This window comes from Pleuronectes platessa, chromosome 13 (assembly GCF_947347685.1).
Source record: "Pleuronectes platessa chromosome 13, fPlePla1.1, whole genome shotgun sequence".
NCBI classification, from domain to species: domain Eukaryota; kingdom Metazoa; phylum Chordata; class Actinopteri; order Pleuronectiformes; family Pleuronectidae; genus Pleuronectes; species Pleuronectes platessa.
The window spans coordinates 25,565,379-25,588,749 of record NC_070638.1 but is presented as its reverse complement, the minus strand read 5'-3'; the positions used below and the strand labels follow the sequence as shown (position 1 = coordinate 25,588,749).

Genomic DNA, 23,371 nt, shown 5'->3' with positions numbered 1-23,371 from the left:
AAACAGCAAAATACGAATTTACTATCTGTCATGTGTCCACAATCCCTTCCAAACAGCTGTCTCAAGTTTAGTGATGGCAGAAATAAACTGGGGTTAATATGCTTGGAGACTATCTGCTTTCTTTTTGCAATTACCAGCAAATTGATTAAACATCAAGAATATAAACGTTTTAATACTCTAGTTGATTTTGACACAGGGTCCCTCAACAAGACAATGCCACCGGATTAGGATAATGCACGACACGTCTTAGTGGCTTTAGAGGTGCTAATTCCACAATTGCCACATCCTTGTCTTTTGGGACACCTGGGTGTCGGACGTCCTGGGGCAGGTACTCGCTTTGCCTGGTTTGTAATCCAATGCTGGTTTATTCGTCTACATAACAGGTGGGGGAGGTGTTTGCCTCTCCAAATTCCAAATTAATGCGATTCCCTTCTTGTAAACTGACGACAAAAAGGCCCTGAGACAAGCGAAACCTGACACCTGCCGTGCAATGCAGGCAGTCAGAGTATCAGCAGGGAGGATATCAGGTTTCTGCTCATATCTCTGGCTCAAGGCCTCATTCAATAAAACAATCTGAATCAAAATAGACATGTAGTGACTTTATTTGATTGTTGTAATCACTAAGATGACAAGCAAAGTATTGAACTCACAAGTATCTGTAGTGTGTATACTTTAATAATACACAAAATAAAAATGCCCATATTTTGATTTGAACAAGTGGTAATGAGAGTAAAAACAACTTATTCACCAAGTGTGCGTGAACCCCTCTAACACTTTTATGCGCACAAAAGATTTCCTGTCGATATTCCTGAAAGCACTTTACGCCTGCTCTTTGCGTTTCCAAAGCCTTTCTAGTCCTCACTTACGCACATTGCGCACTGGTCACTGTCGAGGCTTCTCAGCTGGTTTGCCAAACATCCACAGAAAAAAAGAGATGAGCAGGAAAACGAGACGAAGGAAACGACAATAATTAATTTTAAGCAGAGACATAGCGACACATCTAAAAATCTGTTTAGGTATGTAAGCTCCTTTTTTAACTTTGCACACACCTGTAAGTTACAATAGCTGTGTTTGTGAATGACTGTACGTATGGGCATAGATTTAGCGTTAGCCAACATCGGCTATTCAGCTGCTGGCTAACATGCTAGCCAGCGTTAGCCTCTACCAGGAGGCGTCCAGCTGCGACCACTGAGGCTCGAAAATGCTGGCGATGTAGTTAGGTGTTTAAATGACACGCTAGCTCGCCTCTTTATTTTACCCGTTAAAATTATCGATGTATTCTCCAACGCATTACGTGGCTTCATTTGCTGCCAGTTTCCTGACTTCAAATTAGTTTCAATGAAGCTAACGTTGTCAAGCTACATTGAGGCCAAACACTCAAACTACTGTGGCCTAAACATAACTCCCTGTGCTACCTAGCTTGATTTATAATTTGACGTACATATTACACCGTACTAGAAGATGTTCCAAAATAGACTACCAGGAAACGTCAGCATCAATCGCGTGAGTGAACATTAGCTACTCCTCGGCTGCGAGATCGACTGCAGCATAGCAGCTCACGGTTAGCTCCTGCAGCCATTCAGCTCATCACCTCAGCAGCTATGTTCCACAATCTGAAATGGTGACAGTTTGCGAGGATCTCGAACAAAGCTGTAGTCTACAGTTCCTTGTGGTGGCTTTACGTGTTCACTTCTTACAAAAGTCATATACTGAAACGAGTAAAAGGGGGTGCAGCCAAGTTAATCGTTTGAGTGTAGGTGGTGAGTCGAGGCCATGTTGATACCGTTACATTATGCCTTATTTCCAAAATCTCATCAATTACCCACTGACTATTTCAAAAAGTTTGACATTTGTTCCCCCAAATTATTTGTATAAAAATTACCTTGACATAATGGCTCTGGTTCTGAATCCACTCTTTAGTTGGTTACATTGAAAGGTGTCAAAGATGCATGAATAATGTACCTTTAAAAAAATAAATATATATATATATATAGTAATTCATATATAATTTATATAATATCTTTCCTTATTGTTGGACAGGCAATGTAGAGAAAGCAGTGGTAGTATCTAATGAAAATAGAGTATCACATTTAACTAGAGTAAAAATATATTGTGATCTGACATTGATATGTCTTGGAAAGCCATTCTAAATTAGGCTACCTTGACTTGGATTAGCACTGTTAAGAACATGTAAGGGTGAACATGATAATAACTGATGTGAGCAATGCCTATTGTTCCTGGTTCATCTGTCAGGAAAGGCACAGAGGAAGTTTTGTGTATGTAAACAGTGCCGATATATTGTTGTCAGGTGTATGAAGGGGATGTTCAGACTTTCATGAGGCATTGATTCATCATGTTTTTCACACATGAAGTTGGTAATGGCAAACATGAATTGTCAAGTTATTTTTCTTTTAGCTGTAAGTTTTATAAATGTATGTTATTGTATAGCATTAATCAGTCAATGCATATCTTCCATGATGGGATATATACAATGTACTTCTTTAAGGCATTGCATTTTTCCCCTTTTTCTTGAAAATATGGTTTCATGATCATTTTATCACTGATTTCAAATAAACAGCTACTGATTGTAACACACTGCATATTGTGTAAGTCTCTGGACAGATGAAAAATATTAGATAATTGGTGTCTAGAACTCTAGATACCTTAGAATTTTGTCCTCTGTATCAGTGAACAAGCTGTTCAATCTGTTTTCTCTGATTCAGACTAAATAAATAACTTAGAGTAAAGAGTCTGCTTCCCCCTCTCCCCCACTTTACACTTTAACAATAAACACCATCACTGATCCCAAGTTTTTAGGACACGTACAGGACTGACGTTTAGGTTCTGTTTGTTTGAGTCGCTCTAGACTAGTTTATGAGACAAGTTTAAACCTGCTAGACAACACAAGATGTAAAGTGACACGCACAGTCAGGACATCAGTCTTGCAGTAACTGGAACGATCCGGAGTCATGACCCGACATCGATTAATAACTAAATGCATGTGATGATCAGATCGTGTGTGAAGAGGGTCAGAGATTAGCACACATGCACGCACTCAAACTCAAACTCACTCCTGCCGACAGATGTGTCTCAGTGCAGTGGCGCTGCTAAGGGGCGCCAGACGGGGCCACATTGATACAGTAAAGGCTCAAATCAGAGTTTGTCCGTTTAATCCTTGGGTGCAGCACATAAGTCTAAACTGAATGAATGACAAATCACTGTGAAGATCACTGACCACCCTCAATCACTTACTGTTGTAGTCAGATTTTTGAATGGAAAACCGTATTTTGTAAGATACGTAAAATAATAATTTTTGAAGCACTTTCTAATTAAAAACAGGGTTCATGTTTGTCTGACTGATAGTATTATTTGATGAAAAAGTAGCCACGTGCAGTAATATAGAAAATTGTGGCTGTGATACTATGAAATGCATCGTTGTGAATCGAATCGTTGACTGCAGAATCATAATCGGCTAGTGAAGATGCACACCTCTATATATGAGTGAACACAAATTTCTGAGTGAGAGCCTCCAGAGTTTCTTCAGGACTTTTTCTGTCTGAGATCCCCTTCAGTATTCACCACAAAAGGTTGGTAGTGGTGGTTGATGACGCTTCTAACATGGGACAGCCACAAAAAAGAAAAACGAAAACATATATCTTCTGATTAAAATGGGGACACAGATGAAGATGCCAAGATGGTTTGTGGCGATAAGAGTGTCGATGTCAAAGTGATGTTAACAAAAACAAGTGATCTCTTCAGCGGTTAAAATTCATTACGACCTGCCTCTGCACCTCGCCCCTCCCCTTAATCCTGTTGAGAATTTGAAGCTGGCAAGAACGCGTCTGAGCAGATAACCTCCTGCTGTGATGTTCATGTGTGAAAGGAAAACTGCAGAGAGAGTCTATAGAGAGAGCTATACTGGAGGTGATAGTGAGGTACTACAAGCGCTACCCGAAGAAGACACACTCGGGCTCAGAGACTGCAGGACTTAAACTGCAGGACTGATTGTACGCTGTACAATCAGTCTTTCCGATTGACATTGTGCTGCCTTAAAAGTTTGGTGAGCTTCCCACATGCATAACACTCTGCCCTGTCTTTTTAAAGTGAAGCCACACTTCTGATCATTTGTCGCTGCTCTACTTAGCCCTGTTAGCCATGTATGTTAGGTGGCATGTATGTTAGAAACATATGACGTTCGTGCAGTTCAGGAACCAACAATTTTTTTTTTACGGAGACCTGGTGGACATTTTGGATTCGGTTCTAATTTGGAACCGAGTTTTGGTTCCCAAACATAGATCTACAGTGACACTACGTCCTTAAGAATCCCACTTCATAGGTTGGTATTAGCATCAGGGTTTTATAACCGGCACTTATCATATGGCACCAGTGCTATAAGTGCTCTGATTGTTTGTATGAATAGAGTGATACTATGTGACATTTGTAGCACAACAAATAGAATAAAAAAAAACTCATTCTGAGTCCACATGTTATCCTGTCCAACAAGGTGCTTAGATATCATGTTATTCCTTTTAATGACATCAGAGGAGATGTCTCAACATATTCAGCATCGTCAACTGTCATAGACATTTCCTTTCCCTCACTGGTATCCTTCTCCCTGTGTCCGCACACTTACCAACTGAAATGCTCTTTCTACCGATTTATAATATTTAAACGACCAAACTGTTTTATAATTTGTATCTTAAAAAGGCACGAATTGTTTATTTTTTAAACACATGGAAATTTTGAAGAGGAGAACCCACTCAGAATATTTTTGGTTGAAACTGCAAAATATAACACTTTATGTTCATGTTTAAACACATGAACATGTTGAGGAGGATATTTATTACAAGAATAGTCACCATTTTAAGCTTTACACACTAGTGTTAGCATATCATATGGGTCACACGTTCCATAGTTCAATTGCGTTTAGTTCAAATGTTCCATCCAAGTGTAGCCTGTTAATTCTGAAAAACATTCTAAATTGATTTGTTTTGAGAGGAGCGATGAGCGAAGAGATGCAGGTGCACCACAGGGGTGCACATCACACACAGGGCAGGGCCTAAACCCAAATATTATTCAAAACATTTTGTATGACTGGTCCCGATGGGTCCCGTCAGGCGCAGGTCGAGTATCCACAGATGCTTGGAAGAGGATTAACCTGCAGTGCCCTGTTTCCAGGGATGTGCTCCAGCTCAGATAACTCTATCCACCTTCCCCCTCTCTCTTTTTGACAATATTTATTTTTACTAAAAATCTGAGATCTAGGGCTGAACGATTAATTGCATTTGCGCTAAAATCGCGATATGATAAAATTAGATTTTCTAATCGCAACGTGCGCGATTAAAACGTGCGAAAGAGAGTAGGGCTCTGGGATGCTCTCCTCACCCGCAGCAAGAATGCCGCGGGACCACAAAACTCCTCCGATCCAGAAGATAGCGAAGCAAGCCTGCATCACCTACAGGGTCCCAAAGTCTTCGGCCGACGTGTCGGACACTCAGAGCGAGCTCATCTCGCCGGTGACCACGGTGCGGGCGGCGGACCTGAAAATTGCTCCCCGGAAAAGCAAGCCGAGCTCCGTGGCGGCGGGGCTCCAGAGCCCCCCGGTCACCTACATGTACATCTGCGAGACGGAGGTGTTCAGCATGGGGGTGTTCCTGCTGAGGCCCGGCGCCTCTATACTGCTGCACGACCACCCGGACATGAACGGGAATCTACGGAGCTACTGATCCGCAAGCTGCCCTTCCAGCGCATCCAGCTGGCCCGCCGCATCCGCGGACACAGAGCTTAAACTGCTGCTACTCCGCTTACTATAACAACGCCGCATTCCTACACTTATAAAATGCAATTCAATGTGGAAGTAATCCAAGAATTCAGAATATGTTACTCAGATTAGTTAATGTAACGGAATATGTTACAGATTACATTTTAGGCATGTATTCTATATTCTGTAACGGAATACGTTTTGAAAGTATCCTTCCCAACACTGGCAATGTTACTGACTTGGGAGCAGTAACACACCTATAATTAAAAAAATGTTTTTCTCAAGATGGTACATTTTGCACACAGGTTTTAAAAAGTGCATGGCTTGTGTTTATACTTACAATGACTTTGATTAAATTACTTAAATGCACACCGATTTGTTGTTCTTGTTTCTGTAATGAGAAGTTAAATAAAAATGTGGGAAAGAATATTGTACAGTAAATGTATCTAATATTGTGTTGGTCATATTTAAATCATTCATTACGGGGTTTTTTTGGGGGGAAAAAGAGGATAAAATAAAAAAAACGCATATTAAATCGAATTCGCAATATTTTGGGAAAAAATATTTTCTGTCAACAGATTTTTGTTCCTGGCTTCTTAAATGTACTTTTCAATTTCTCTGATTTCGGTGTACACATTTGCTAAAGCTTTCTCATGCCCTTTTATGGACATTGGCGTTGATCAATACAGGACATTTGCGAACAATTCTGTAGTTTAAGAACGCATCTGGAATCTGCCAAAAAGTTTTCTCCAAAACTTCCTAACAAATTTAAGACAAATCTTAAGAAGATATTAGTGAGCGCGGCCCATTGTTATGGTGGTAAAATGGCATCAGAACAATGTGATAATGAAGTGTCAGAAATGTCAAATCATGAACAAAGCATCTAGGGGGGCATTGCATGGGACTCTACGGCTAAATTCATAGCACTGTGTGCATTTTGGCTCCGTATCAGTTTGAATTCTCTTTTATACCAACACACCTGAAAACACATCATGACTCATGTACACATTTGCCTGCTGGTTTTTACAGATTGCTCAAATAAGAGCATGTCTCCTATGCATGCAGTTGTATCATTATAAAATGCAGAATTTAACCAAACAGCAGCTTTAGCAAAGTAAACTGGCTCAGCACTGCTTGTAATTGATGATCCATGTTGCATTCTAGAAACTCACACAGCTGATTGGCTACCACTTTTTCTAAGATTTTAGACATGAAGGGGAGATTCGATATTGGTCTGTAATTGGCTAAAACCTCTGGGTCTAGAGTGGGTTTTTTGAGAAGGGGTTTGATTACTGCTATTTTAAAAGACTGTGGTGCATAACCTGATAATAATGAAAGATTGATTGTATTAAGTAACGAACTATCAATTAGGGGCAGAATTTCTTTAAGTAATTTTGTAGGAATGGGATCTAAGATACTGGTTGTTGGTTTAGAACCTGAGATTATTTTGGTAAACTGATCACAGGTGATCAGAGAGAAGCTGTCTAAGTAATGGGTAGGATTCTCAGCCGTTTCTGAGATCTCTGTTGTTGGGAGGGTATTAGTGCCAGTTGAGGGCAGGAGATGGTTGATTTTATTTCTAATAGTTAGAATTTTATCATTAAAAAAGGTATTGCTATTTAGGAATTGAGGAATACTGGGTTCGGTGGAGGTGTGACTCTGTCAGCCTGGCTACAGTGCTGAAGAGAAACCTGTGGTTTTTTTTATTCTCTTCTATTAGTTTTGAATAGTAGGCGGCTCTTGCTTTGTGGAGAGCCTTTTTATATTCTTTAACACTATTCTTCCAGTCTATGAGGTTTCCAACATGGTTGCTGGAGCGCCACTTCCTTTCTAGTTTTCTTGATAATTGTTTTAACTCATTTGTCTGGGAATTATACCACGGAGCTAATGTACTATGTTTGACATTTTTTTTTTTAGAGGGGCTATTGAATCTAATGTTAATCGTAATGAGTCTGCAGAGCTATCGAAGAGGTGGTCGATCTCAATGGAGCTCGGGTTTTTAAAGAATTTGTTCTTTGTATCTACCGATAATACAGGTTTAAATGTAATTGGAATTATTTCCTTAAATTTAGCTACAGTACTATCAGGTAGACATCTAGAAAATGAGTTTTTTATTAGTGGCATACATTCAGTTATTGAAAAACGAAGGTTATTAAATTATGGTCTGATAGAGCTGGATTGCGCGGAAGTACTGTTAAATGTTCAATTCCGATACCGTACGATAATATAAGGTCAAGTGTGTGGTTACAACAATGAGTAGGTTGGTGTACACACTAACTGAAACCAATTGAGTCTAGTATTGAACTAAATGCTACGCTACGGCAATCTTTCTTATTGTCAACATGTATATTAAAGTCACCAACAATAATAATTGTATCGGTCTTTAGGACTAAGTTTGATAAAAACTCAGGGAATTCCGTTAAAAATTCAGTATAAGCCCTGGGAGCACGGTAAACTACACCAAATATGATTGGCTGTTGGTTGTAATTATGTCAGGAGGTTTCCTATAAATAAGACGTGCAACAAGCAGCTCAAAACGTTATTATCCACAAATGGTTCAACTGCTACTGCCTTCAACCGTGTTGTTATGGAATATATGATACATTAATAATCATCACAGATCTCAAGCTCAGCTGCAATTAACACACTGAAAATTCCTAGTTTTGACAAATATTTGTGACAGGAAATGAATTCATGTTTTCCGCTTCGTTCTTTGTTTTAGCATTGTTCATCAGCTGAATTGTTATAAACACCGATGCTTCAGAGAGACGCACATTCAGGGTCCAGTCATCCCGTACATTGTCGGAGTCTCCTGTCGTCTTCAAGATTGGTCAGATTGATCACAATATAAAACAGTCATCCAATAGCCAGATATTAAACAAACAATGGTATGGTTGATGGTTGAAATCTTATGAAAAGCAAATCATGTAAATGTCCTTAATTTTTTCTCCTCACTCTTTCAGGTGTTCCATTACCTGGGGTCCAACACTTGACTTGCTATTCCATTGGACCCAGCAGTTCTCTGACAGATTTAGAAGCATCTATATGACAGTGGACGTCTAAAAAGGTCTAGTAGCAGCTCTGAAACCAATTCGCTTACATCTATGGCAACAAATCACACAACAAAAGCATTTGGTCATAACCGAATATCAGATATACACAAGATAAACTTCTGAAGCTCTCTGTTATAAACTTATTCCTGCTGTCAAAGTCTTCACTGAGTTTGAGTGTATGGATATTGTGCTGACAACAGGCTATTGTCATGGTGGCCTGGTATGTCTGAGCTAGTGTGGTGTCTCCGTTTCTAATAGAATGTTAGCATATGGCTAGCTACGTATGATGACAGTTGATGCCATTATTCTATTCCTTTTGATCTCTGGCCCCTACAAGGGGGTATACACTTGTTTGCAGTGGTACTCCCTTACCCCATCATCTTTTCATTTTTCTTTCATTCAATCATCCACACACCCACCCAACAATCACCAGGTGTTATTTTTGCTCCATCATTCACTCACTTCAGTCCTCATCACTTTTGTACAGCACTAAGCACTCTAGCGCCGCCTAACTAAGCTCTGGGCCTTTATGTGATCCAATTTTATTCTTTGAATTCATCTCGCATCTGTCCCATTTCCTTGCCACAGCCCTGTCTCGACCATCTCCATTCACAGTCTGGCCTAGCAAAGACCATCCTAAAGTATCATAGTGAAGCCACTAGGCAGTTGTTTTGGTGGTTGTTTTGGTTGCATGGAATCGGCTTAACCGTGGAGAGGCCAGGCTACCACAAACTGATGGACTTTGACAAGCGAGGAGTTGGGGGAGGAGGCGGCGGAGGGAGGGTGGAAACAGAGGAGGGGAAGAAGATGTCTGCGAAGACAGGGAGTCGATCAGGGCACGGTGGCCGAGGTGCTGGCTCCAACTCTGGAGTTCTGATGGTCGGCCCAAACTTCCGGGTAGGAAAGAAGATTGGCTGTGGGAACTTTGGAGAGCTTCGACTTGGAAAGAACCTATACACCAATGAATATGTGGCTATCAAACTGGTAAAAATCTTTTCTCTATATACGTAGAGCAGCACTTATTATTGATATAATGGTCACTTATCCATATTTAATGATATATAATAACTGAATTGAACAGAAAAGTGAGATCTAATTATATATTATATATCATTATTTAGATATTTGCTCTTGACTACCCTGAATATGACAGGGTTTTCAAAAGACAACACTGTCATAATTACCAATTTTTACTGCCTCCTTTATGTGATTAAACATTTTGAATCCTCATTCGTAGGAACCCATCAAATCCAGGGCGCCACAGCTGCACCTAGAATATCGCTTCTACAAACAGCTGGGAAGTTCAGGTAAGAACCACATTCTCTTCTGTTTCATTTTCTACTGTGAGAGTGAATCATGTCTTTATTGACCAAACATTAACATACTGCATACAAGAATGAAAGCATCCATGCATCTGTACTAACCAATTTTTTACTATTTATTTGCATTAGGACCTTTGTTGTTACCTACAGAATGTAACGATGAAAAATATGTAAATAAAGAGTTTTGGTAAAACTCAATCTCTTTTTTATCTCTACCTCTCTATCTGTCCATCCAGAGGGTGTACCCCAGGTGTTTTACTTTGGACCATGTGGTAAATATAATGCTATGGTTCTGGAGCTACTGGGACCAAGCTTAGAGGACTTGTTTGACCTCTGTGATAGGACCTTCTCTCTGAAGACTGTACTCATGATAGCCATACAACTGGTAAGGCACATGTGCACACACACATTGACTTCCATTGTTTACCTGCAGACTTAGCCTAACCTGAACTAAAGTTACTACTTGCCTAAACCTAGCCTTAACCTAAAATAAACCTTAAGCTTAAAACTTCTCTTCTAAATTTGTACCCATAAGAAAGACAAGTCCCCATACTGCGCCTCTGTAAGCAGATTTGGCTCCCCCCGGACCACACATACTCAAGAAAAGCTGTTTTACCCCAGATTTCATTGTTTTTACTGTACTCTGTCCTGTCCTTTAGATAACACGTATGGAGTTTGTCCACACCAGAAGCCTGATCTATCGAGATGTGAAGCCCGAGAACTTCCTGGTGGGCCGACCTGGTTCCAAACGGCAGCACACCATCCACATCATTGACTTTGGCCTGGCTAAAGAATACATAGACCCAGAAACCAAAAAACACATCCCATACAGAGAACACAAGAGCCTCACTGGAACTGCCAGATACATGAGTATCAATACACATCTGGGGAAAGGTGAGCAGCTCACTCAGGTCACATGTGCATATACAGTATGTACAACCCAAGCCAAAGATATTTGAGGTCTAGTAAGAGCTGATAGAAACGTTTCTCTAAGAAGTGTCTCGGAAGAAGTGAAATACTATGCGCAATGGCTATATTATTTATATAGCAAATTTCTTTCAAAGAAGCCCAATGTGCTTCACATTATGATAATACATTAAAACAAAATACACATCTGTACAGAAACAGATGTAAGGGTGGATCCTAAAATGAAACATACAAGAATATATCAAATTAATAAAAACTCAAACAGGCTTAATTGATTTTGCCATTGATATTTCGTTGGTGGTGTGGCTTAGGGGTAGAAAGGTCCTCCTTCACAAGAAGGCTGGAAGTTTGATCCCAGTCTTCCTGATCTGTTGAACCCTGAATTGCCCCTCATATTAAAAAAAAGTTCTTCTAATAGATGCACTGTATGAATGTATGGGTGATGGGCAAACTGTACTGTAAAGCGCTTTGAGTGGTCAACAAGACAATAAAAGGTGAACAGAAAACATGCATCACAAATGGAGAGACTAGATACAGAGAATCAGGGAAAGGCAGGAGAAACAGAACTTTTTTTGTTTGCTTCTGAAAGTTGACACTGTTGAGGCAGATCTCAGGTCAGCAGGCAGCTTGTCCCAGAGAACAGGGCCATAGTAATTGCATGCGCCTCTTGTTCGCAACTCTTGCTTTCTGCAATAAGTTACAATCTCATGGTTCCAGACATCTGCACTGCTGGCCACATTTTTTGGTGTGATGTTGTTCATTAATGCTGTTTCTATCATGCCATTCAGAACTTTTAGGCAGCATTCACAACTTCCCTGTTCTTTAAAGCATGTAATAAAAAAAGAATGTGTACCAACAGCATTTTAAATCGCTTCACATCTTTGTCTGTCTTCTATGTTTATGTCACTGCTTTTTCACCAGGAGATATTTCATTTCTTTTTGCTTGATTAATTTAAATTTTTGTCTTTGGCGTGTTAGCAAAATCATCAACCCCCCCACTAGCTTGCAATGAATCCAGCAGATGATCCCCTTCTGTGTTCACGCATCAAATTCTCCTGAATTTCTACCGACTTTAGACTTTTAGTTCTGTGCATGTCTGAAAGCAGCTTTAGTAAATCCACACCGTATTTCGGCCATGATTTTCAGTTGTTTCTCTCATGTGATACTTGTGATACATCGGATGCCAAAAGTATTGAAAAAAAAGGTTGCTGCATTTTACCTTTTTTTAAATATCACAATAGTTGTGGTTAAGTACCACAAATGCATAAGACCATAATGAATATAACAGGGCCCCTTAGTTGCAGCAGTAGTAGTGTAAGTACCAGAATGGGTGTACAAGAGTGTGTCAGAGGTGATGCACTTTACACTTCAAATGAGTCCAACCCTTGAAGTCTTTGGTTGTTCTTCGTGTTTTTTCAGAGCAAAGCAGGCGAGATGATCTGGAGGCTCTAGGCCATATGTTCATGTACTTCCTTCGAGGCAGTTTACCTTGGCAGGGACTCAAGGTGAGGAAATAGATGACCTCATAATGTGTTCACTTTATGGCTGCAGGATATATTGAAAATGTATCATCATCACGATATCAACATGAATCGTTTGAGCTGCGATAAATGGCATTCCATGCGCCATTGCATTCACACTCTGCATGTCAATATTGGCCAATGATAGAGACACAGAGCGGGGCATTAAATAACTGACAAAGCCTGTATTAACTGAAAAAAACGGTACATGCATGTATGTTAGTGGACATAGTGGAGCACTGCATGGCTCCCTGGTTCCTGCCAGACGCTGTGGCTGGACTGTGCGCCCTCTCCCTCGGGCCGTAGAGCTGTCTGTGGTCCCTGCGTCCGTAGCCATGGACTGTTTATGTTTATTTATCACAAGTCATATCTACATTGCAATATACAAAAAGATTATTGCATATCGCATGTTTTCCTAATATCGTGCAGCCCTAGTTCACTGGTTCAATCATCTGTGTCTTTTTGCATCCTTTCATGTGTGGACCTATCTTTACTTTTCTTTGAATAAACTCATCCCTGTATCTCTCCTCATTAGGCTGACACTCTGAAAGAACGTTATCAGAAGATAGGAGACACAAAGAGAGATACACCAATAGAGATCCTTTGTGAGAACTTCCCAGGTTTGTATACACGCATTTTTACAAAAAAACTGTTTCTTTGAAGCTGTGTTATATTGGCTACAGCATTCTGAGGCTAGCATATGTTGATCAAATTTTTGTCTGTGTGTATGAATCTGTGCATGTATGGATTGGGGTTTGGATGCTTGTGTCTGCCTGTGTATGTGTGAATTGTGTTTGTGTCCCTGTGTTTATGTAACAGAAGAGTTGGCCACCTACCTGCGGTACGTGCGTCGGCTGGACTTCTTCGAGAAACCGGACTACGACTATCTGAGGAAACTCTTCACAGACCTCTTTGACAGAAATGGATACATCTTTGACTACCAGTATGACTGGACTGGAAAGCCACTGGTTAGTGCGGACTAGGTCTTTTGTACAGCACACACAAAGTGAGCTGTTTGGGCTGAACCTACAGATGAGTTTGAGGCAGGACTCAGGAGCAACTCTGAGGTCAGTTCAGCAAGGACTGAACTGCACAACACATGCTTTTAAAGCATTTAAACATTATGCAAAAACATTATCCTTCAATAACAGCTTCAAAGACCCTGTACACACTTGATGTCACATCTGTCGCAAGCAATCTGATCACAAGTGAAAAGCTCTTAGTTTTTAAGTGTACACTTTGCATTTTAATGTGTCTCCACATCTCTGCGTTGACCATTTGTGATCAGATCTCACTTTCTTGCTCTATTTGCAAATACACATAAACATAATTTCTGTTACAGACCAAATTATGTTGATTAAAGTCAATGTGACAGTACAGCTGTGCCCATTATTACCATGGCCACAACAGTGTTTACAGCTAATAAGGAAGCCTATGGGTAAGGGATGTGACATTTTTGACACATGCTCTAAGTGGTTGCTAAATCACAATAATGAGAACTGACCAGTCAGGGCAGACTGGGTTTTTGGGAGTTGGGCCAACAGCTCAAATGGAGCATTTTAGACAAAGGGTGAATAGAGGCACTGCAGCAGTGAAGGCTATGAGATAAATAATACTTTTCTACCTGTTCTAATGATCAGTTTAAAACTTGTGGATGTCAGTAAAATCTAGAGCTTTAACTATTTTCGACCTAAAATCAAATCGACAATCCAGACGTCCAAGGTTTCCGTTTGTGAAATGCGAATACGGAAGCGCCTGCCTGTAAAACCCTACACAGAAGTGTGCCTTCAGAGCAATGAGCATGGAGGTCGGAGAGGATAGTCTGTTTTACCTTTTAAAAAAGTATGTTGTAAAGTCTGCGTGTTGTCGTCGCTCTTGAGTAGATGCCTCGTCCTTGAAGTTGGGATCAGCAGATCAGGTGCAAGAGTCAGGAGGACTGTTTATTCCTTATGGAGTTTCCCGGGAACTCCCAGCCAGCTTATGCCCGACTGGCTGATCTACTTGATTGCCCTGTACATATTGTAAATAGTAATGCTGTTGTAATGTATGTAACAATGACTAGGTTTCTCTTTCTGCTTACTTTCCTGAGCTGTTGGTTAATGAAGATCTACCGTAAAACCCCGGAATCGATTGCTTTTGTTGTATTGTTTTTCGTGTTTGAACTGGATTAAGCATAGCTGCGGGGCAAACTGAAACTGACTTTATATATATATATATGGATTGAACTCTGGACGTTGAGATTGCTGGAGAAACACACACCCTTACCTCTTTCCTGTTCTTTGTTTTTTTGTTTGGATAGGTTCATGCAAAGTCATGTCCAACATTTCCCCCTTCCAAAAAAGGATACTGATACTCAGCAAGGAAATATTTAAAATACCAAGAATTTGGCACGTTTATTACTGGTATTGGAAGCTCCGGCGAGTGGGACAATGTATTCAGAGCATCCGTCAAGTTCTCTCTAAATAGATGGTGTTCAGTGGTGATAAGTTGAACACAATGCTGCCCAAGTAACTGTCCCATTATGCTTTCAAGTGTCTACATTTGTTGTAATTATATTTTTTAACAACACAATACTTAATTGTACAGGGCTTCTAGTATAAAGTGAAAACGTGTTATCAATAACATCAATTATAGGTTATCAAGACCACATAAGAAATGTATATATTTGCTTTCTCTGATCCCATGTTGATCTCACTTCCTGTATGTTTAGCCCACTCCTATTGGTCCAGTGGCCAGTGAGACTCCACTTCAGACGAGCAACCGAGAGAAGGCACCACAGACCAAAAACCAGGTACCCAAACCCATTCTGGACAAACATGAAAGATAATCATGTCAGTGTAGGTAGGTAGGTTCTGAATATTTTGAAGAGATTGAGTTAATTGTCAAACACACAGAGCTGGCCACATGAAGCTGTCCTGCCTTGCACTGCTGCTCCCTCAACTTTAGTCATTTCTTGTTTGCTTCATCTTAGACTAGAGAAGGGCAACCTTTTTACAGGGATAGCTTGCTTGGTTGCTTTGTCTGAAAATAGCAATATGGTCACAAGCATACTTAAGCAATCCAAACTAAGGCCAAAAGTTAAAAACACTTGAAGTCTAAAAGTAGTATAAACCCTCATTGTTGGGGTTAGGGATTTCATTACCTCAATGTCACTATTACCGGTCAAGCTATAGTATAACCTGTGTAAAATATTGACTCAGTGGATGGAAGACGTTTTGAGACCCTTATCAAAATATAGATTAGCTTGTGTACTCAGTACAGTGTCCGTGATCTCCTGTAGACCAAATCATTTTGTTGTGCCTCTTCACGGAGGATGTCAGTCGTACTTGCACTGGATCCAGGACAATGATGTACTTGGTGTATAGCCACCTCTGGGCAGGGGGAGTTACCATTTACCTCCTAATACCGAAAGATGTGCATCACAGCTCAGATCGTGAAACCTGAGGTCAAACCAGTTACAGTCTTAATGTGTTCTGTGGTGTATATTGTTAACAAGAAAAATTTGTTTCCCGACTTCTCTGTTGCTTTTGACAAAATGTCACCTTTCAGACGACATATTGAATGTATTCCCGTCAATCAACAACAAAATGTTGGGAAGAATAGAGTGTAGGTAAAATGGCTATTTAATTAAGCAGATACTACTACAAATATGCAGCAGACACACCAAGGCCCTTTATTAAACTTTTGTAAACAAATTTGATGAAAATCCCACTACTGAGAATTGCTCCTAGAGGGAACAGAAACTCAGAAAATGGATAATCGTCGCCCCCTTTGGCATGGGGCCAACATGTGTGCACAGTCACTGCACTGCACACTGAAGTGCTCACCCTCCTTTTGCTACTCCACCCAAAAACTGACTATAAACTCACTGTTTCTGTTTTCTTTTTTACCTCATTCTGTTCTCTCCTTGTGGTTCTGCTCCTTACCCCACCACTCCTCTTCTCAACCTGCTTATCTTTTAACTTCTCTCTTGGATTTCTGCTTACCTTTTTCTCTATTTCCTTCTGCTATTCCACCTCGTCAACTTTCCAATATAAATTTTCTCCATTTCACCTGTCCTCTCACCTTTTTCCTCCACCTCCCATCCCTTGTCGTTTCTCTTGCAATTGGCTTCCCATCTACTCTAGTCTCCAGAGGGGAAAGGCAGTGAGTCCCAGCCCACTCCAGTGACCAATCGAGAGCTGCTGGGCTCCCATCTCACTGCTGATAGGCTGGGCGGGTCTGTCCAGGTACTGAGAGGAAGGGTTAGCTCAGCTGGCTTCCTGTCTGTCTGCCTACCTGTCTATGCTTCTGCCTGCATGACCCTCTCTGTCTCTGCAGCAGGGCTGACCTCTGTTTCTTCACAACCTCAGCTGTCCACTAACTTGGGAATATTTAATAGAAATTCAAAATTTCGTTGCGTGGACTTGATGGATATCTTTAAAAAAAAATCCCAATTAGACATATCCATACTAACATGTTTTAGTTTTGAAAACATGGCATCAACACTGCTAACCCCATTTTAGTATAAAAACTCACAAACACAAACGGAGACTTTTGGAAACAATGACTCCTCCACTCTCTTCCTTATCAGTCATGACTTACCTACCAGTGGTAAATGCAAAGCGTTAATAACACTGTCTGTAACAGTTTTACCTTGTCTGTGGTCCAAGAAATTTTTTTTTGTTGTATTTTCTGTAACTAAGCAACCAACTGCAGTGTAGACAATCTGCTTCCTGTTTACAACGCCACACGCATGATCAGTGTATGTGATGGGAAATGTGATATGTGTTTTTAGGTGTGTCAGCCCGGATGGAGATTGTTTTAAAAGGAAAACTTATTAGTGTGGATGTAGCCTTAGATGTTGCTTGAACAGTCTATGCTCATTCTTCATATCATGTCTCACCTTCAGGTGATGAGCTCAACAAATGGGGAGCTAAATACAGATGACCCCACTGCAGGACACTCAAACGCACCAATTACAGCCAACGCAGAGGTGGAAGTGGCTGATGATACCAAGTAAGGGCGTGCACACACACACACACACACACACACACACACACACACACACACACACACACACACACACACACACACAGCTTCATCTGATTTCTATTTGATTTCTTAAGCAGTAGGGCTCTAACAATCTTGAAACAGCGAACGAAAAAACATTATACAAATGTCTACAATCTTTATCTGTTGAGATTCTCAGTCATCAAGGTTATGGTATATCCAAGTGCTAAAAACAGGTCAACTTGTTTTGGTTGAATTGAGTTGACTTCAGTTCTACCTGACTGCTGGAAGGCTCAGGTATTTAACTTGTAGGGTTGTTAAGAATCATGGAGGTTACCTGAGAGATACTCTGCTGGACAGCAGGGTGGGTCCAACCTATATCCTACTATATCACTATATCCGTGATCTCTATAAGGGGGTGTGGGGGAGTAAACCCACGACTGTCCTAGTCAGTGAAAATAAATCAGGTGAAGCTAGAAATATCTCTTTGCCGCCCTCTGGGTGATAAGTTCTTTGTGGCACTCTGTCCGAATCTTCTTCAGTGTGTTGACGTCTATGGTGCGTAGCTGTGAGATCAGTGTAGCTTTGAGTCTTATTGGAAGTGTGGCACACAGGTCGGTGAGCTCCTGGCTGTGGAAGGATGGATCTGAGTTTCCCACGGGATTAATAAAGTATCCATCTATCTATCTATCTATCTATGTCCCGGTTCAATCAGCTGTAAACACAATCAGCACAGTTCAATGACAAAAAAAAACTAGAGCTACGTGAAGCCTGTTGCGGTTAGTGGAGAGAGCGATCGAAGACTAAGCGCACATCTCTGCGTTGCATGTGTTTTGCGCACTGCAGCAAGGATAAACGCTTCACTTCCTGTGTCCGTCAAGCGATGTCGATCCTTGCCTGCTAATTGATTGTTACGGTCCACACTATCAATTGCACATCACACTGTGAAAACTCTATGTAAATCGAATGATAGTTGTAAAACAAAGCTAACTTCCTGTTGCCAGTAGGTGGCGCCATCACTATTATTACATACAGACATATAGATCTGTTCAAGTAGGGGCTTTGATGTAGCGTGAGCAATTTTGTGTCAATTGGACAATGTTACAACAACTTCATTTTCACACTGATCAGTAGGCAGCACTATGACCCTGTACTCATAATTGTACGGCAAGTTGACTAACTTTGTTGCCACGCCATTAATATGGCGTTTGACAAAAAGTTACAGTAATCTTATGCCTACATTATCAATGTCCTGAGACCCTGTTGACACAGGTTGATATGGCTGCGGTCAGTGGATGAGGAGGAATACTTCAAAGTGTAAGACGTTAAAAAAACAAGACATTTCCTGCTGTCACAAGGGGCGCAGTGATTTTAAGTCATGATTTCTGTGTGGATGTCATCAAGCCGGGACACTTGTCTAGTTTGGACTCGATTGGACCATGTTCGTCCGAGATCCAGAACCTTCTGTTTTGATGGCGCTTAATCAAACTTTGACGCCACGCCACAGTCACACTTTGTGACGAAAAATCAATCTTTGAGGTAGTTTTCATCTCCAGCTTGTTGTGATGACACTCATCTCTATATACATTTATCTGATGTAAGACCTGGGACAAGTGCGTCAAAGTAAAAGTGGAGAAAACGGCCAAAATGGCCACTAAATCCAAAATGGTGGGCTTCCTGTCCAGCTGCCTTTTCTTTTTTTTCTGGTCATGATACACCTGGGCTACGATTTTTGTGAAGATAGGTGAAAGCTTACTGAGGGGCTTTTCCTTAGATGCCGCTCTGGAGCCATTTTGCCACGCCCATTTCAAATTAGTCCAGAATACAATCACTTTTTGGGTTTTAAAATCCCTGCAAACTTTGGTAACGATTTGAGCATGTCTAGAACATGAAAAAAGCCCCAAAAGGGAAATACAAATCCTTCAAATACAATAGGGGCTCTCACCGTAGGTGCTCGGGCCCGGATTATCTGATGGATCTAATCTTACCCAATTTCTTCTTTTTCAAATCCAAACATTTCAATGCTGCTGCAAGAGCTACAAGGATGTACTGGAAGTTCCTTCATACAGCCTCATAGTATGTCTTACATGCAGCTGGAAAACGACATTAGTAACATGAGTATATTATTAATAAATAAAAATAGCCACACAGACTTTCAACGAGAGCTTGGGCCAAATGTGCAGTGACTGCCTCGTAGTGAGGGGATCTCAGAATGTGAAGAAAAAAATGATGAAATAGATCAGATAAAGTAAACGTAGATAATGCATTAGATATAGCTAGTGTCTCTTTTTAATCTCACACTTGTTCGTGGCGCCCACCATTGTGCCTCAGAATTGTGAAGACGACGGACATTTTCTTTTAAAATATAACATTTAATCAATTTGTAAATATTTAAACGTAAACTAGTTCTGCTCAAAAACTCATTGCTCTCTTCTTCTTTTACCAGCTTTCTTGCTAATCCCACAGTTGTTAACACGCTACTCAGATCTGCGGGTTACTTAGCTTAGCAGTTAGCAATGGCTTCTCTCTATAGATTAGCTCTTACCGCAATTTTGAGATTGTGGGCCCTTATTTTCCGCTTTTAATCCTCCACACTGGGCCCAACACAGTCCTCCTCTCCTCCGGGTAAAACAGTGTGGTGTTCACTTCAGCCATTTTTTTCATTCATTAACCCACTCTAAACAAAAGCCTGGAGTTACCTGTTCGCAGGAGACAAATGATTCATTCATGAGGCTGTGATTGGACGAGACCTTTAATGACTGTCGTGGCATCTTCAGGAATGGACGTATTCATGTGCTGAGTGTGACATTTTTAGAGTAAACCTTTACACTTTGAAGCAGCGTTTATAGAAGTATGTGACTATTGACCAGTTTATACTTTCTGGTGTTAAATTAATGTGCTTTCATTATTTTTGCTGTTCTGAGTTTGCACCCTCATAGTTGAATGCACTTATTGTAAGTTGCTTTGGATAAAAGCATTGGCTTAATGGAATGTAATGTAAAATGGTGTTTTTCATTTGAACGTTTTTAATGAAATACCGGTAGAGTTTAATATAGGCTTTTTCTTTTTGTAGTTTCTTCTAACTCTTGTTGAGGGTTACGCACAGAGGATGTCACGTCTTGTTAAGCCCTATGAGACAAATTGTGATGAGGGAATATGAGCTATACAAATAAAATTTGATTGTTTCATTGAATAACCGTAATAGGACAATTAAAGTGCAAATTATGAGCCAATTTCAGCAGAGTCAACAGCTTAGAATGCCATGGACATGGTAATATGGATTTTTCCCCTAAAATTTAGGACAAATGTTTGGGACTTTGTCACGCAATGACACAGCTGAAATGCTATATGTGAAGCGCAGTGTTTTGGTGTCAGCAGAAAGACTTCTCTTAAAACACTGTACAGTGGTGCCACTATCTCCATTCCAACAGAGCTTGACAGACATGTAATGTTAGAATTTATCATCAGATGTACCCTGAAGAGGGTATCACTGATTACACTCATTATAGAATACTTACTTATATAAGGCAAATCTATTCAAGCTACAATTTATGATTCTGTAATTATACTAAGCCTGATGTATTCATAGGAGAGTTTCTTAAAAGGGAGTTAGTCTCTTTTAGAAAACACACACATACTCCCGCAGTCAGGAGAGAATTCCCCCCCTCGCAGATTATGAGACAAACCAGTGTTCTTTCGAACTTTATGGTTTTAAAAGAATCAATGGCCCACTTATCCAGAAACATAAATAGTGATTCAGAAGATAGTAATAAAGATCAGCTCTCTGTGTGATTGTTTAGAAAAGAGCAGCTTAGCAGAATCGGTTGTTGACCTTTGACGACAAAGGCAGTAGTGCAGCCAAAGAGTGGCTTAGCACCCTGATAGAGTAAAGGTTATAATTTTATGTTTTTAAAAGCAATAATTCTGAGTTTTCCCTGACATCTCAAGACATAGGTGCAGCACACAAGAATAAAGCATCAAAATAACTGAATCACTATAGTGGTCACGTTTATGGTAGCCTCACAAAACAAGATATCTCAAGACTGCATTCAGAGAATTCACATTTTGATCAGCTGTCACTTGGACTCAAAGAAAATCTGATTAGATTTCTGTTGTTAAAAGTCACGTTGAAAAATTTATATAGACTGAAACTGGACTAGTTGACAGAGGGATAGAACCACACAGGTGTTTTAAACTTAGTACTTAATCCATCAATATTAGTAGACACCAATAAATCTCAGAAAACTTGGTTTCTGATGTCACTGCATGAAATATTTGGGGCTTTATGTGTATAAGTCTAAGTTGGTAAAAATAAAATAATCTTGTTTGCGTTGCAGGTGCTGCTGTTTCTTCAAGAGGAGGAAGAGGAAAGCTCTCCAGAGACACAAATGAAAACAATAGAGGAGAGAGAAACACCTGCTCTCTTTTTCACTATTTCTTTCTCTTCCTCTCGTTCTGTCATCCTCTTCATATAACCTCTCTCTCTCTCCCCTGTCACTCCCCTTCTATGCCTTCTCCTCATGGGGGTCCTATAGTCTGCCGTGAGTCATCATAGACTGGCTGGATCAGCAGGCAGTAGAAGATTTGAAACTGACCTCCTGGTATCTGCTAATCTAAACTGACCAGACACAGTAACATGACTATGCTGTTCCACCAGGGACTTTAAATGTGGACTAAACTGAACCAGAGGTGGACTCTTCTTGTATTTATGGTCACAAACTGAACTAAAACTGGATCAACCCATACTGCTGTGACCACAAATTAACAGCTGATAGACTTGGAAAGGCATGGCAATTGGCGGACGGTGAGGATTCACCTTGTTTCCTGGGAGACTGGCTGTCTAGTTTTTTGTTTTTTCTTCTTTGCTGACTGGTTCAGAGGAGAGAGACGTGTATTTCTGAGGAGATACAGACGAGAAGACAACAAAAGGATGTGATGCAAGTAGACTGTCAGACCACACACACAAACAAAACACATGCACACACGTAGAAATACACTGCACACTGTATTGAGCTCATCGTGAAGAGACTCCTTAGACAAAAGGTTGCAGCTCTCGCACATTGTCGATAAAATGTTATTCCCTGGGGTAAAAGGAAGTACACAGTGTTAAATTTCCTGCAACAGATTGGGCTCAGTGTACTTGATAGATGCATTCACCCCTCAGAGGAAAACCTCATACCAACCAGAGTCAAAAGTTTAAAAGAGATGTTTATGTAAAAACTATGCTTTTTTCTGTTTTAATTTGTAACTAAAAAGTCTGTCTGCAATTTGAATCCTGTGTTTTTTCTGTCTTTTTGAGTTGTTCAGAAAGTTTGTTCAGTAGCTTTTAGTGTGTTCCTCAAAATGTAATTTTTTATTGACTTGTATTTTTAATTTTCTGATGTTAATTAATTTTTCCTCTTTGGGTTTGAGGATGGAAAGTCAGATAACTACATTAAAAAACAACCAAACAAAATAAAAACTGATCATTATTTAAGGAATCATTAACAATATGTTGTGTTTTAGGAGAGAGATTTGTTTGCCCATATAGGTGTTTATGTATATGTATTCACCTTGCTATCACTGCAGATATTGTATGTTTAGACAGGCAGATCAGGACTTTGGTCTGGAAACAGCATTATTCTTAGGCATGAACATTTTCACTAAATTTGTAAGTGTTTTAGATTACAGAAAAGGACTAATCCAACAAAATATAGCACAGACCATCTTTATGAGAAGGTGCAGTCATAAAGAAAACAACACTTATGACAGACAAAACATTATCCTCAGCAGTCAAACCTGTAAATTAACACCCAC

At 40.2% G+C, this 23,371-nt stretch overlaps 1 protein-coding gene across 3 annotated transcripts; it reads left to right on the top strand.

Annotated features, from left to right (window-relative positions):
- The first annotated feature begins 864 nt into the window (after positions 1-864).
- On the top strand, positions 865-23,046 carry LOC128454040 (casein kinase I). 3 transcript variants are annotated; one of them, XM_053437199.1, is made up of 12 exons: positions 865-1,016; positions 8,725-8,828; positions 9,403-9,798; positions 10,052-10,121; positions 10,373-10,521; positions 10,796-11,030; positions 12,483-12,568; positions 13,119-13,203; positions 13,403-13,551; positions 15,294-15,374; positions 17,475-17,581; positions 21,913-23,046. In XM_053437199.1, the coding sequence occupies exons 3-12, from the start codon at positions 9,550-9,552 to the stop codon at positions 21,965-21,967; spliced, it is 1,266 nt and encodes a 421-aa protein (XP_053293174.1). In that variant the 5' UTR covers positions 865-1,016; positions 8,725-8,828; positions 9,403-9,549; the 3' UTR covers positions 21,968-23,046. The 3 variants fall into 3 exon arrangements, with proteins under 3 accessions (XP_053293174.1, XP_053293175.1, XP_053293173.1); XM_053437200.1 differs by having other exon boundaries at positions 8,725-9,798; positions 13,406-13,551; XM_053437198.1 differs by having other exon boundaries at positions 8,725-9,798.
- Positions 23,047-23,371: the final 325 nt, after the last annotated feature.

Bases quoted from the DNA above. Each gene is read 5' to 3' on its own strand.
- LOC128454040 (XM_053437199.1), top strand. From the start codon at position 9,550: ATGGACTTTGACAAGCGAGGAGTTGGGGGAGGAGGCGGCGGAGGGAGG. The intron at 12,569-13,118 runs GTGAGGAAATAG...TCTCCTCATTAG, and splicing joins TACCTTGGCAGGGACTCAAG to GCTGACACTCTGAAAGAACG. The intron at 13,552-15,293 runs GTTAGTGCGGAC...CTGTATGTTTAG, and splicing joins ACTGGACTGGAAAGCCACTG to CCCACTCCTATTGGTCCAGT.